The sequence below is a fragment of the Mustela lutreola genome, chromosome 6 (genome assembly GCF_030435805.1).
Source record: "Mustela lutreola isolate mMusLut2 chromosome 6, mMusLut2.pri, whole genome shotgun sequence".
NCBI classification, from domain to species: Eukaryota; Metazoa; Chordata; class Mammalia; order Carnivora; family Mustelidae; genus Mustela; species Mustela lutreola.
The window spans coordinates 53,023,685-53,040,324 of NC_081295.1; the positions used below are offsets into that span (position 1 = coordinate 53,023,685).

The 16,640-nt window shown below is 37.5% G+C and overlaps 1 protein-coding gene across 6 annotated transcripts in view; it reads right to left on the reverse strand.

Annotated features, from left to right (window-relative positions):
- Positions 1 to 16,640, reverse strand: part of SENP6 (SUMO specific peptidase 6) — a 129,977-nt gene that overhangs the window by 26,201 nt on the left and 87,136 nt on the right. For all 6 annotated transcript variants that reach the window (XM_059177254.1, XM_059177252.1, XM_059177251.1 and 3 more), the window contains 5 exons: positions 7,865 to 7,898; positions 7,273 to 7,467; positions 6,047 to 6,273; positions 4,652 to 4,761; positions 4,388 to 4,504 (listed from right to left, as the gene is read on the reverse strand). In XM_059177254.1, coding sequence (XP_059033237.1) covers positions 4,388 to 4,504; positions 4,652 to 4,761; positions 6,047 to 6,273; positions 7,273 to 7,467; positions 7,865 to 7,898 — 683 coding nt within the window. The remainder of the gene's footprint in view (positions 1 to 4,387; positions 4,505 to 4,651; positions 4,762 to 6,046; positions 6,274 to 7,272; positions 7,468 to 7,864; positions 7,899 to 16,640) is intronic.

Sequence of the window (16,640 nt, forward strand, 5' to 3'; positions counted from 1 at the left end):
ATCCAAATGGGGATATCTATGTAGATACATATCTATATCGATCTATCTAGACAGACAGATCTAGATCTAGATAGATCGATATAGATATGTATCTACATAGATATATAGATATATATACCATATATATATATATATATAGATATACCGATATATCTATAGATATATCGATATATCTATATATAGATATGTAAACCGATATATCTATATATAGATATATATCTATATATATATCTCCAAACTCTTTGTGGGTTTGACTTTTATTTCCCTGATGAATAATACCGAAAATTCTTTCATACACTTGTTGGCCATAGGTAGGAGATAACATTTTTCGTCTTAGCTATGAAGAACTTTGAACTCATTTTTTTTTAACTCTTTCTTGTATGTGTTAGGTTTCAGAAGAGTCTAGCATCTGCAAAGTTAAACATTTAAAATCTATGGAAATCTATGGCAGTTTCTCTTTAAAAAAAAAAAAAAAGATTTTATGTATTTGATGCAGGGAGAGAGAGACAGCAAGAGAGGGAATATGAGCAGGGGAAGTTAGAGAGGGAGAAGCAGGCTGAGCAGGGAGTCCGACGCAGGGCTGGATCCCAGAACCCTGGAATCATGACCTGAGCTGAAGGCAGATGCTTAATGACTGAGCCACTCAGGCGCCCCTATGGCAGTTTCTCTTGCTAGCAAATCAGTGATACATTTTATAATGTACTGAAACATATTCCATTACTATCAAATCTTCAAAAGGAAAAATAATACCTTTGAAAATGGTATATCATTGGGGCACCTGGGTGGCTCAGTGGGTTAAAGCCTCTGCCTTTGGCTCAGTTCATGATCCCAGGGTCCTGGGATGGAGCCCTGCATCGGGCTCTCTGTTCCTCGGAGAGCCTGCTTCCTCTCTCTCTCTCTCTCTCTCTCTGCCTGCCTCTCTGCTTACTTGTGATCTGTCTGTCAAATGAATAAATAAAATCTTTTTTAAAAATGGGATATAATTAACATAAACAGAATATAATATTACCCCCAAAGTGAAGTTGGTTGATGATGTTGACCTTGCCGATTTTGTTTGGTTATTCTATCAGTTGTTGAGAGGGGAACTGAAGTCTCTAGCTGTAATTGTGTATTTGTCTGTTTCTCTTTTTAGATTGGTTCATTTTTGTAGCTCTACCTATTTTGTAGCTATGTTGTATGGTATATACCCATTTAGGATTGCTAAGTCTTCTTGGTGGCTCTCTAGCCCCAGTAATTGTTGTTTTTAAGTTTATTTTTCTGATAACAATATAGTTAACTCTTGCTTTAATATCTGCTTCATATCTTTTATCAGACTTTTATTTTCAACTTATATATATTATTATCGTTGAAATTACTTTTTTTTTTTCTTAAAGATTTTATTTATTTATTTGATAGAGAGAGAGAGGGAACACAAACAGGGAGAGGAGGAGTGGGAGACGTAGGCTCCCCGCCGAGCAGGATGCCCAATGCAGGAATCAATCCCATGACCTGAGCCAAAGGCAGACACTTAACGACTGAGCCACCCAGGCACAGCTGATCTTGGTCTTCTAACTGACATAAATAGTGCATTTATTCTTTTTATTTTAATTTTTTTATTAAATAGTGCATTTAAATTGAATGTAATTAGGGATACCTGGGTGGATCAGTCAGTTGAGCATCTTACTTTTGATTTTGGCTCGGGGCATTATCTCCAGGTCATGACATGGAGGAGCTCCACCTTGGGCTCTGTGCTCAGCAGGGAGTCCGCTTGAGATTCTCTCTATCCCTCTCCCTCTCTCCCTGTCCCTCCCCACCTCAAATACATAAATAAATAAGATGCAGTTAGTAATATGTTCTATCTTCTAGATCACTGATTCTCTGTCCTCTCCATTTTTCTGTTGTGCTTATAGAAGCTTTTACTTGTTACTATAGTTTTAGTTCTAAAATTTCCACTTTTTCTTCTTTATATCAATTTTAAGTAAGTTTCATGTATGTTCACAATTTTTCTCTGAATTTTAATAATGGATGCTTAAAAATCTGTCATAATTCGAACTCTAATAATTCTAATATCTGTACTGTCTTGATGTTGACTATTTATATTATGTTTTCTCATTCCATTTGAGATCTACTTGTTGGTGAGAGAAGTAATTTTAGATTGAAAGATGGACATTTTGAGTAAGTTACAGGACTCTAGATCTTATTTAATTTTCATGTTTTAAGAGGCTTCTCTGGTACCACCACCTTCTATGGTATAGTGGGCTCCACCTCATTACTGCCAGTGGGGATGGAAGTTCAGGTTCTCTACTAGGCCACTATTATGAGAGACAGAGGGGCTCTGTGTTACAAGTAAGGATGGAAGTCTCCCCACTAGACCTTCACTGATACCATCTCTGCTAGACAGAGAGAAATGAGTATCTCATTATCCCCCAGGGACTAGGGTAGAAGTCCAGGTCAACATTTGACTGGTATTAGTTCAGGGTCCCTGGGACCTTAAAGTTATTCTGAGCCTTTATCTGCCCTAACCTCTGCTGTACAGAACCCACTTAATGTATCCTCCTTTAAAGCTTTCAACTCCCTTCAATTTCATGGCATAGCCAACTATGGATTTCTCTTCTTACCTCTCAAATCCTTCAGAATTTAATCATGAGAATCTTTTTCTTCCCTAACTCTCGAGATTCTGTCCTTTATAGCTCTTTTTCTCATTCTGTATTTCTACCTAAGCAATTTTACCCATTCTATTAATTAAACTACCACTTGCAAAATAAAGCCTCCTAATTCTATATGTCTCCAGGCCAGAACTCAAATGAACTCCAGAACCATATACTCAGTTGTTTACTGGCACTGTCCCTTTTGTTGTATCACAACCATCTAAAAGCAAACTCATCCCTTCCTCCAACGAACCTGTTCTGTTTTTGTTCATTGCTTCACACTCAGTGACAAAATCATTTCGCAGGTCTTACCAGTCAGAAAGCTAGGAGTTACCTGCCAACTCTACCTCTTAAAAAAAACATTTATTTCCTTTCCACTCTAATTAAAATGCCTTAATGAGACTTTTTTTTTTTTAAAAGTAGGCTCCATGCTCAGCATGGAGTCCAAGGTGGGGCTTGAACTTACAGCTCTGAGATCAAGACTTGTGCTGAAATCAAGAGTTGGAACCAGCTGAGCCACCCAGTGTCCCTTAATCAGGCTTCTTGTATCACCTTAATTAAATTTCCTTAAATCATCCCTCATCTAGACATCAACAATAATTCTTGTCAGAATGATCTTAAGGAGGGGCGCCTGGGTGGCTCAGTGGGTTAAGCCGCTGCCTTTGGCTCAGGTCATAATCTCAGGGTCCTGGGATCGAGTCCCGCATCGTGCTCTCTGCTGAGTGGGGAGCCTGCTTTCCTCTCTCTCTCTCTCTCTCTTTTCCTCTCTCTCTCTCTCTCTCTCTCTCTCTGCCTGTCTCTCTGTCTACTTGTGCTCTCTCTCTGTCAAATAAATAAATAAAATCTTTAAAAAAAAAATGATCTTAAGGAAAGCTCAATTATGATACCACATCTCTGATCAAAACCTTTTACTCTTTGTAACAATGTACTCTTTTCCCCAAATGGCTGGCTGCAACCATTAGTAGGTTATGAAGTCAATTCAGCAGCTTTCAACAACCAGTTCAAAAAAAAAAAAAAAAAAAAGTTTTATGAAATACATTTGAATAAACTAGAAAATACTGACAAGTGCTGGATACACTGATAGTTCTGTTTTGTTTCATATACACACTCATTTTATATCACAAACCAGTAAACACATACAAATTTATACATGTATAAACACACTGCACATACATGTATATGCATGTGTATACTGGGTCATGATGTAAGCTCTTCCAGGAAAGAAACTTGGTCCCTTCTATTTTCCAACCCCCAAAGAGAATGAAGCACTGTTTTGCTGCTGCATCTATATCATGTTAATACTTCTGTCAATGTTTAATCCCGTATTTGTGTTCCCTATAAGACCATAAATTTCTATCACAGTATGTGGTACATAGCTGGCACTAAATATCAAGTAAAATCATACTTTTGTGCTTGCTCAATAGTTTATTACCTACAGTACTAACAATTTTTTAAAGGCCTAAAATAGTATAACAAAAACAATACAATAAGCTAGCATTTACGAACATGCTGCATGGGCCTAGTGTTTTCTTAATGCTTGACCTGTATTATTTAATTCTCATACCCTTTTAGATGTTACTACTCTTCTCACTTTTTTTTATGAGAAAACACAGGTAGAGACATTAAATAATTTCCCAAACATCACACAATAAGTTGCAGTGATAGAATTCAAAACCCAAACAGTTTTGATTCTAGAAAACAAAGATAAACACTACAGAATGTTAAAAGATATGCTTAAAGAAGGTAGAAAATTAACTTACTTCAAATAAAAGTCTATAATAACATCATTTAAAAATTCTCCTTCACTTAGACAGTGCAGGTCCTCATTAGTAACAGAGATACCTCCCTTAGCTGGAGGTGGTGGATATACTATCAACCTGTAACAAAATAAACAAGTTAAAACAAAACAAAACAAAACACAAAAAACACAAGCAAATGAGCAAGTGTGTGTGTGTACGTAATTGAAATGTAATAAAAAAGAAAACAAATTTAAGAGCATCACAAACGTAAATCAATACTCTCACTTTTCTACAGGGCCCATGAAGATGGTATGATTCTCTCCAGTTTCTTCATCATCATCAAAAAACTGGAATTCTTGCTTGTTTTTAAGTTGTATTTTAGATTCAAGGGACACCTGGTAAAGGAAATTATCAGTTTACAAAATCAACTGGGAAATTTTTCAATAAAAAAGCAAGCACAAGGCAAGAATACAGTTTAAAAAAAAATTTTAAATGTGAATTTTAAAAGTATATATGATTTTTAACAATTAAAAATTAGAAACAGGCAAAACCAGGGCCTATATTCTTTGTGTGTGTAGTTTCTAGAACAGTGATATTCTTCCAATTATTGTAACAATGGTGTACTGCTATCTTGTCTATGATCTCTATCATCCTGATGAAATTATATTTGTAAATCCAAAGAACAGATATAGTGGTTTCTGATTCTGGGAGTGGAGCCCTTCCTAAGTTCAATGATTAGGCAATCCATGGGGTATGAGAGCAGAGGCTCAGGGAATATAGTCCAATGAGCTTCAGTTCCCCAGAATGAAGAAGTCCTTAAGAAAGAACCTTGCATTGAAATTTTATTCTATCACAGCTGCGTTATGGCTTCAGTTGCTCTTTTCTTCCTTATCAATAACCTCTTGAGGCAAGTTCTGCAAAAGAAGAGGAATGGTTCCCCTTTCTTCTGTTCTTTTCGTTAACCCACTAACTGTGTGAATAGCTCTTCTCTGGTGAGACCTTGCTCAGCTTGATAGCCCTATTTCCAATTTTTAGGCAGGATGAAAAATTTTAAGTACTTCTAAATAAATTAAGTCAGTAAAATTCAGTTGCTGGGTTAGGGGACAAATTTGTTTTATTTAATGTTGTACTCTCTGTTGTAAGAGTACACAGCTTTTGGCTTCAGAGTTACACACTATATGATTAGTTATTCTAGAAATGGATACATATGTTGACAGTCACAATCAAATGGCTTGTATTCTTTGTCAACCATGTATGCACATGTTACGTATAAATGTACATCAAGGACCAAAATTCCTTTATCTGTATTGAAGTCAACGGCATCACTGGGAACCACTACCAAATTTAAGAGTAACAATCAATTTGAATATAGCAGTATATATTCAGAGTGGGGGCGGGGGGTGGAGAAAAAAGGATGAGAGAGAAAGAAAAGATTAAAAGGTAAGAATACAGTATGGAAAGGAACTAACACTGCTTCTGAAACTTATACCAAGTACTCTATGTGTCACAAGCCACCTACCCGCCATTAATATTTTGACACACAGTTTACAAATCACATATAAAAGCAAATGATTCTGAAATGGAATTAAAAAGATCTAACTCCAAAATGAGCAGTATGATAATGAAACATATTTCACTTTAAAGCTACCCATTATTTAAAAAACTTAAAAACATAATTACATTTTTAATTTTGTTTTCTTTTTGCACACAACTTCCTTTGATGCTCTCTTCATAGGTTCTTGTACAGGCAACAAGTCTACTATTGGCTTCTTCAAAGGGAATTTTCGCAAAAAAATTGGACACATTATTCTTTATGCCAATGTCAGTAATGATACTTTCAAATACCATATTTGCCTGAGGATCAAGGCCATTTTGAAAAATTAAGATTATGTACTGTTCTTCCAAATCTGAAAAGAAATCAATATAACTTTAAGTATAAAAGAAAAAGAAAGGGCAAATAAATATTAGAAAAAGAGTAACAACTACTTGTTTCCAAGGGTATCACCAGAAATCTGGTGTAAATGTTCAAATTACTGTTTGATATACAGTGGATATGTAACAAATACTCGAATAAAGACCAGTGACAGTGTCACCTAACAATGTCACCTAAAAGTTATTAACAAAAAGGAACCAGAATATATTACCCTAGCAGCAAATTTAAGAACAAATCTATTCATGGATGTAACTAATACATTTCATCTAATAAGATCCATATATAGTTTTAAGTATATTTCAATTAACATTTTTGTCAAACACAAATAAGAAACTGCCAGGTTTATTAATAGCTCTAGAGAACTTAACTGAAAACAAATAAACAAACAAATAAAAAACTATTGTTCACTAATGTACCGAGTATTGCAGCTACCATTTATTCATCATTAAGCTAAAGCAGCAATTACTGCTGAAAAGTATTTACTTTACAATTAGTCATGCTATGTCATAAACATTAGAAGCGAAGGGAAGCAATTTGGAGAACACCATCTATTATTGCAGAGGATGGAGACTTATTACAGGAGCCATCCTATTCAAGATGTTTCAAGGATTCTAGAATTATATGGTTGATTTACACTTAGTACTCCTACCAGTGCATTAAAAATTTTCATTTTTACTCAGATTACAGTGTTAAAATAAGGAATGCAAACCTTTTTTGAGTTTTAACCCATTTTGAAAACTTTCTGAATGGGTAAACCTGGGTTTCACCTTTAGAAATTCCACTTTATGTGGGCTTTTCCCCTCATTTATAAAATGGTAATTATATTATATGTATATAAATATAGATACATAATTATTCTTACAAGATCACTGTAAGGACTGTAGATAATACACATCTAAGGCATCTATTAAAGCACACTCACACTGTGCTATACAATGCACTGTATTATTAAAAGGTGTTCTACAAAACTTACTTGTTAATTTATTTGTTCCCTTAGAATCATTCCAAACTTTATCCTCCATATTCATTTGCAGTTGCATGCTCAGCTTTTGATAAACTGCTGGTATTGTCTGAAGAAACACAACTGGTAATTTTCGGACATTACACCATTCACATTTAGTTAGATCAGAGGTATTTAAAGTAATCCCTACAGGCTCATTTTCTGGTTCTGGGGGAAAATAAATGAAATTAGAAAAGGAATCAATTCTTAAAATCATGAATGGAGGAAACTAAGGAAACACAAATTTAAAGTTAACCACATATTTGCTAAGCTCTAAAAATATTGAGTCGTGAGAAATGAAAAATCTTTAGAACTATCTTAAAGAAGCTTCTACATGTTTTCCAAATGAAGAGGATTCTAAAGAAGTATACTTATAAAATTAAACACAGGTTTTATGATTTTACAAAATAAAAATTACACTATTAAAATACAAGCCCTTTGTTAAGAAATATGTAATAATGAATCATCTTCATGAACTCTATGAATATCATTTAATATTTTATTCCTGCAAAGTGTTTTATTGTAAATAAAGCTTTAGTGAGTAAAAAGACATAAAACAACTTACCTTCTAGCTGTATCTTGATAAAATCTAAACAAAACTAAAAATTAAGATAAATTAGTACCAATCATAGACTTACGAAGATTTTGCTACAAATACCCTAAATGACACATTATTTGAGAGGCTACAGAGGGCAAAAAAAATGAAACCATCTACCATGTACTTAAATATGAAGAATCCCCCCTCCATGCCAAATTGTCTTTCAGAAAGGCAAGTTTCACCTTTTTATTCAAGCACTTAGAACATTTCTTACATTATCGGTTTATTTCTTAGAACTTCAAAGAGATGTTGACTGAATATTACAACAAAATCCTGAATACTCCTTACCTAGATTCACTATTAAAACTTTGCCACACCTACTCCCCATTACTCTATGTACATACACATCTCCCTTTGTTAAACCAGCATAAAACAAGCAGAGGGCATCATGATATTCCAACCCCAAATCCTTCAGCATCTATCTTCCAAGAATGACATTCTCCTACACAACCAAGACAGCATTACCACACCTAAGAAAACCAAGATTAACTCTATCCAACATACACTTCTTATTCAAACTTTCCCAGTTATTCAAAATTGTTCTTTATTGTGTTTTATTTTACTTTAAGATTTTATTTATTTATTTATTTATTTATTTATTTTAATTTTTTTTTAAATTTTTTATTTTTTATAAACATATATTTTTATCCCCAGGGGTACAGGTCTGTGAATCACCAGGTTTACACACTTCACAGCACTCACTAAATCACATACCCTCCCCAATGTCCATAATCCCACCCCCTTCTCCCAAACCCCCTCCCCCCGGCAACCCTCAGTTTGTTTTGTGAGATTAAGAGTCACTTATGGTTTGTCTCCCTCCCAATCCCATCTTGTTTCATTTATTCTTCTTCTACCCACTTAAGCCTCCATGTTGCATCACCACTTCCTCATATCAGGGAGATCATATGATAGTTGTCTTTCTCTGCTTGACTTATTTCGCTAAGCATGATACGCTCTAGTTCCATCCATGTTGTTGCAAATGGCAAGATTTCATTTCTTTTGATGGCTGCATAGTACTCCATTGTGTATATATACCACATCTTCTTGATCCATTCATCTGTTGATGGACATCTAGGTTCTTTCCATAGTTTGGCTATTGTGGACATTGCTGCTATAAACATTCGGGTGCATGTGTCCCTTTGGATCACTACATTTGTATCTTTAGGGTAAATACCCAATAGTGCAATTGCTGGGTCATAGGGCAGTTCTATTTTCAACATTTTGAGGAACCTCCATGCTGTTTTCCAGAGTGGCTGCACCAGCTTGCATTCCCACCAACAGTGTAGGAGGGTTCCCCTTTCTCCGCATCCTCACCAGCATCTGTCATTTCCTGACTTGTTGATTTTAGCCATTCTGACTGGTGTGAGGTGATATCTCATTGTGGTTTTGATTTGTATTTCCCTGATGCCGAGTGATATGGAGCACTTTTTCATGTGTCTGTTCGCCATCTGGATGTCTTCTTTGCAGAAATGTCTGTTCATGTCTTCTGCCCATTTCTTGATTGGATTATTTGTTCTTTGGGTGTTGAGTTTGCTCAGTTCTTTATAGATTCTGGACACTAGTCCTTTATCTGATATGTCGTTTGCAAATATCTTCTCCCATTCTGTCAGTTGTCTTTTGATTTTGTTAACTGTTTCCTTTGCTGTGAAAAAGCTTTTGATCTTGATGAAATCCCAGTAGTTCATTTTTTCCCTTGCTTCCCTTGCCTTTTGCGTTGTTCCTAGGAAGATGTTGCTGCGGCAGAGGTCGAAGAGGTTGCTGCCCGTGTTCTCCTCAAGGATTTTGATGGATTCCTTTCGTACATTGAGGTCCTTCATCCATTTTGAGTCTATTTTTGTGTGTGGTGTAAGGAAATGGTCCAATTTCATTTTTCTGCATGTGGCTGTCCAATTTTCCCAGCACCATTTATTGAAAAGGCTGTCTTTTTTCCATTGGACATTCTTTCCTGCTTTGTCGAAGATTAGTTGACCATAGATTTGAGGGTCTATTTCTGGGCTCTCTATTCTGCTCCATTGATCTATGTGTCTGTTTTTGTGCCAGTACCATGCTGTCTTGATGATGACAGCTTTGTAATAGAGCTTGAAGTCCGGAATTGTGATGCCACCAACGTTGGCTTTCTTTTTCAATATCCCTTTGGCTATTCGAGGTCTTTTCTGGTTCCATATAAATTTTAGAATTATTTGTTCCATTTCTTTGAAAAAGATGGATGGTACTTTGATAGGAATTGCATTAAATGTGTAGATTGCTTTAGGTAGCATAGACATTTTCACAATATTTATTCTTCCAATCCAGGAGCATGGAACATTTTTCCATTTCTTTGTGTCTTCCTCAATTTCTTTCATGAGTACTTTATAGTTTTCTGAGTATAGATTCTGTGTCTCTTTGGTTAGGTTTATTCCTAGGTATCTTATGGTTTTGGATGCAATTGTAAATGGGATTGACTCCTTGATATCTCTTTCTTCTGTCTTGCTGTTGGTGTAGAGAAATGCAACTGATTTCTGTGCATTGATTTTATATCCTGACACTTTACTGAATTCCTGTATAAGTTCTAGCAGTTTTGGAGTGGAGTCTTTTGGGTTTTCCACATATAGTATCATATCATCTGCGAAGAGTGATAATTTGACTTCTTCTTTGCCGATTTGGATGCCTTTAATTTCCTTTTGTTGTCTGATTGCTGAGGCTAGGACCTCTAGTACGATGTTGAATAGCAGTGGTGATAATGGACATCCCTGCCGTGTTCCTGACCTTAGCGGAAAAGCTTTCAGTTTTTCTCCATTGAGAATGATATTTGCGGTGGGTTTTTCATAGATGGCTTTGATGATATTGAGGTATGTGCCCTCTATCCCTACACTTTGAAGAGTTTTGATCAGGAAGGGATGTTGTACTTTGTCAAATGCTTTTTCAGCATCTATTGAGAGTATCATATGGTTCTTGTTCTTTCTTTTATTGATGTGTTGTATCACATTGACTGATTTGCGGATGTTGAACCAACCTTGCAGCCCTGGAATAAATCCCACTTGGTCGTGGTGAATAATCTTTTTAATGTACTGTTGAATCCTATTGGCTAGTATTTTGTTGAGTATTTTCGCATCTGTGTTCATCAAGGATATCGGTCTATAGCTCTCTTTTTTGGTGAGATCCTTGTCTGGTTTTGGGATCAAGGTGATGCTGGCCTCATAAAATGAGTTTGGAAGTTTTCCTTCCATTTCTATTTTTTGGAACAGTTTCAGGAGAATAGGAATTAGTTCTTCTTTAAATGTTTGGTAGAATTCCCCCGGGAAGCCGTCTGGCCCTGGGCTTTTGTTTGTTTGGAGATTTTTAATGACTGTTTCAATCTCCTTACTGGTTATGGGTCTGTTCAGGCTTTCTATTTCTTCCTGGTTCAGTTGTGGTAGTTTATATGTTTCTAGGAATGCATCCATTTCTTCCAGATTGTCAAATTTATTGCCGTAGAGTTGCTCATAGTATGTTCTTATAATAGTTTGTATTTCTTTGGTGTTAGTTGTGATCTCTCCTCTTTCATTCATGATTTTATTTATTTGGGTCCTTTCTCTTTTCTTTTTGATAAGTCGGGCCAGGGGTTTATCAATTTTATTAATTCTTTCAAAGAACCAGCTCCTAGTTTCGTTGATTTGTTCTATTGTTTTTTTGGTTTCTATTTCATTGATTTCTGCTCTGATCTTTATGATTTCTCTTCTCCTGCTGGGCTTAGGGTTTCTTTCTTGTTCTTTCTCCAGCTCCTTTAGGTGTAGGGTTAGGTTGTGTACCTGAGACCTTTCTTGTTTCTTGAGAAAGGCTTGTACCGCTATATATTTTCCTCTCAGGACTGCCTTTGTTGTGTCCCACAGATTTTGAACCGTTGTATTTTCATTATCATTTGTTTCCATGATTTTTTTCAATTCTTCTTTAATTTCCCGGTTGACCCATTCATTCTTTAGAAGGATACTGTTTAGTCTCCATGTATTTGGGTTCTTTCCAAACTTCCTTTTGTGGTTGAGTTCTAGCTTTAGAGCATTGTGGTCTGAAAATATGCAGGGAATGATCCCAATCTTTTGATACCGGTTGAGTCCTGATTTAGGACCGAGGATGTGATCTATTCTGGAGAATGTTCCATGTGCACTAGAGAAGAATGTGTATTCTGTTGCTTTGGGATGAAATATTCTGAATATATCTGTGATGTCCATCTGGTCCAGTGTGTCGTTTAAGGCCTTTATTTCCTTGCTGATCTTTTGCTTGGATGACCTGTCCATTTCAGTGAGGGGAGTGTTAAAGTCCCCTACTATTATTGTATTATTGTTGATGTGTTTCTTTGATTTTGTTATTAATTGGTTTATATAGTTGGCTGCTCCCACATTGGGGGCATAGATATTTAAAATTGTTAAATCTTCTTGTTGGACAGACCCTTTGAGTATGATATAGTGTCCTTCCTCATCTCTTATTATAGTCTTTGGCTTAAAATCTAATTGATCTGATATAAGGATTGCCACTCCTGCTTTCTTCTGATGTCCATTAGCATGGTAAATTCTTTTCCACCCCCTCACTTTAAATCTGGAGGTGTCTTCGGGCTTAAAATGTGTTTCTTGGAGGCAACATATAGATGGGTTTTGTTTTTTTATCCATTCTGATACCCTGTGTCTTTTGACAGGGGCATTTAGCCCATTCACATTCAGGGTAACTATTGAGAGATATGAATTTAGTGCCATTGTATTGCCTGTAAGGTGATTGTTACTGTATATGGTCTCTCTTCCTTTCTGATCTACCACTTGTAGGCTCTCTCTTTGCTTAGAGGACCCCTTTCAAGATTTCCTGTAGAGCTGGTTTGGTATTTGCAAATTCTTTCAGTTGTTGTTTGTCCTGGAAGCTTTTAATCTCTCCTTCTATTTTCAATGATAGCCTAGCTGGATATAGTATTCTTGGCTGCATGTTTTTCTCGTTTAGTGCTCTGAAAATATCATGCCAGCTCTTTCTGGCCTGCCAGGTCTCTGTGGATAAGTCAGCTGCCAGTCTAATATTTTTACCATTGTATGTTACAGACTTCTTTTCCCGGGCTGCTTTCAGGATTTTCTCTTTGTCATTGAGACTTGTAAATTTTACTATTAGGTGACGGGGTGTGGGCCTATTCTTATTGATTTTGAGGGGCATTCTCTGAACCTCCTGAATTTTGATGCTCGTTCCCTTTGCCATATTGGGGAAATTCTCCCCAATAATTCTCTCCAGTATACCTTCTGCTCCCCTCTCACTTTCTTCTTCTTCTGGAATCCCAATTATTCTAATGTTGTTTCGTCTTATGGTGTCACTTATCTCTCGAATTCTCCCCTCGTGGTCCAGTAGCTGTTTGTCCCTCTTTTGCTCAGCTTCTTTATTCTCTGTCATTTGGTCTTCTATATCACTAATTCTTTCTTCTGCCTCATTTATCCTAGCAGTTAGAGCCTCCATTTTTGATTGCACCTCATTAATAGCTTTTTTGATTTCACCTTGGTTAGATTTTAGTTCTTTTATTTCTCCAGAAAGGGCTTTTATATCTCTCGAGAGGGTTTCTCTAATATCTTCCATGCCTTTTTCGAGCCCGGCTAGAACCTTGAGAATTGTCATTCTGAACTCTAGATCTGACATATTACCGATGTCTGTATTGATTAGGTCCCTAGCCTTCGGTACTGCCTCTTGTTCTTTTTTTTGTGTTGAATTTTTACGTCTTGTCATTTTGTCCAGATAAGAGTAAATGAAGGGGCAAGTAAAATACTAAAAGGGTGGCAACAACCCCAGGAAAATATGCTTTAACCAAATTAGAAGAGATCCAAAATCGTGAGTGGGGAGAAAGGGGATAAAAAGAGGTTCAAAAAGGAAGAAAGAAAAAAAAAACAAAAAGAAAAGAAAAAGAAAAAAAAAAAAAAAGAAAAGAAAAGAAAAGAATTTTTAAAAAAAGAAAACACCTAAGAAAAATGTAAAAAAATATATATATATATTAGATAAACTAGTAAAAAGTCGTTAAAAAAGAAAAAGGTAACAGTTAAAAAAAAAAAATTTTACCCGAAGGCGAGAAAAAAAAAAAAAATGAAAAAGAAAAAATTAAATTAACTGCAAGACTAAAAAAAATCACAGGAAAAAAGCCATGAGTTCCGTGCTTGGCTTTCTCCTCCTCTGGAATTCTGCTGCTCTCCTTGGTATTGAAACCGCACTCCTTGGTAGGTGAACTTGGTCTCGGCTGGATTTCTTGTTGATCTTCTGGGGGAGGGGCCTGTTGTAGTGATTCTCAAGTGTCTTTGCCCCAGGCGGAATTACACCGCCCTTACCCGGGGCCGGGGTGAGTAATCCGCTCGGGTTTGCTTTCAGGAGCTTTTGTTCCCTGAGCGCTTTCCGTAGAGTTCCAGAGGACGGGAATACAAATGGCGGCCTCCTGGTCTCCGGCCCGGAGGAGCCGAGAGCCCAGGGCCCCACTCCTCAGTGCGCCCTCAGAGAACCGCGCCCAGTTACTCCCGTCTGCCTGACCTCCGGCCGCGCTCCGAGCTCACCGAGCCTGCGACCGGTTCAAGGTAACACGGAGCTGCGAGCTTACTGTCAGCTCTGTCTCTGCAGCCGGCTTTCCCGTTCCAATACCCGCAAGCTCTGCGACACTCAGACACCCCCGATCCTTCTGTGACCCTGCGGGACCTGAGGCCACGCTGACCCCGCGTGGGCTTCGCCCCGGTTTAGCCTCTGGAGCGATGTCCCTCAGCGGAACAGACTTTTAAAAGTCCTGATTTTGTGCGCGGTTGCTCCGCCGCTTGCCGGGAGCCGGCCCCTCCCCCCGGGGTCTATCTTCCCGTCGCTTTGGATTCACTTCTCCGCCGGTCCTACCTTTCAGAAAGTGGTTGTTTTTCTGTTTCCAGAATTGCTGTTCTTCTTCTCTTCGATCTGCCGATGGATTTTCAGGTGTTTGCAATCTTTAGATAAGCTATCTAGCTGATCTCCGGCTAGCTGAAGCAGTCTCAGCTTGCTACTTCTCCGCCATCTTGACTCCTCCAAGATTTTATTTATTTAACTGACATACAGAGCACAAGCAGTAGGAGCAGGAGAGGGAGAAGCAGGCTCCCCATTGAGCAGGGAACCCAACAAGGGGCTCAATCCCCAGATCCTGGGATCATGGCCTGAGCCAAATTCAGATGCTTAACTGACTGAACCACCCAAGCATCCCTTTTATTGTGTTTTAACTTTTCCAATCCATGATTCTGTCAAGGTTACATTTGTCTCTTTTGTCTACCCCTGTCAGGACCAGAAATATGCCTTCTTCTGTTCTTCATAACATGACCTTTGAAGAATCCAGGCTAGGTTCTGCAAAATATACATCTTGAACTTGTGTTGCCTCATTGTAAAATTCAGGCCACAACATTTCTACCTAATACAGCATACAGGTGATGTTTTGTACCTCCTACTACATCATACTGGAAGGGATATGATGTCAGGCTGTCCCATTACTGATACAAACTTAATCACTTGGCAAAGATAATGTGCCAGGTCTTTCCGCTGTTAAGATATACTTTTCTCTTAGTAATTGAATAGTAATCTGTGGAGAGATACTTGAAAGCTTATGAATATCCTGTTCCCTAATAACCTTTCTGCTAATGGCTTTAGAATCCACTGGATATCTTGCCTCAATCAGTTATTATTGGTAGTCTAAAAGGTGATTTTAAAATATTTTATCTATTTAAGAGTGAGAGACAGAGATAGTGATAGAGAGCACTAGCTGGAGGAGAGGGGGAAGCAGGTTCCCCGTTGAGCAGGGAGCCCGATGTGGGGGATGTTGGGCTCGATCCCAGAATGCTGGGATCATGATCTGAGCCGAAGGCAGCTGCTTAACTGAATGAGCCACCCAAGCGCCCCTAAAAGGTGATTTTCTAACTAGATTTTTAACATCCAGAAGACATCCCACTACATCCCGAATTAATACTCACTGTGTGTGTTAAGAGAATGAAAACATAAACAAGAATTTCAAAATGCATTTAAAAATAAATTGGAGGCCATTTGCAATGACATGGATAGAGCTAGAGTGTATTATGCTACGTCAAATAAGTCAGAGAAAGATAAATAACCCTATGACTCACTCCCGTGGAATTAAAGAAGAAAACAGATAAACATATGGGAAAGGGGAAAAGAAAAAAAAGGACAGGGAAACAAACCATAAAGAAACTTTTTTTTTCTTTTTTAAGAGCGAGAATGAGAGGGGTAATAGAGGCAGAAGGAAAGAGAAAGAATCTTAAGAATCTTAAGCAGGCTCCACACCCACAACCCTGAAATCATGACCTGATATGAAATCTGAAATCGGATGCTTAATCAACTGAGCCAGCCAGGTGCCCCCAAACCACAGGAAACTTTTTTTTTTTTTTTTAAGATTTTATTTATCTGAGAGAGAGACATCATGAGGGGAGAAAGAAGAGGAGGGAGATGGAAAAACAGACTCCCTGCTGAACAGGGAGCCCAACATGGGGATCGATCCAAAGACCCCAGGATCACAACCCCAGCAGAAGGCAGATGCTTAGCTGATTGAGCCAACCAGGCAACCCACCACAAAAGACTCTTAACAATAGAAAACAAACGGAGTATTGATGGAGGGAGGTGGGTGGGAGATGGGCTAGACAGGAGATAAGTATTAAAGAGGGCTTGTGATAAGCACTGGGTGTTTTATGTAAGTGATGAATCACTGAACTCTACTTCAGAAACTAATATTGCACTATATGTTCACTGAAATTTAAAAATTAACTAATTAGGG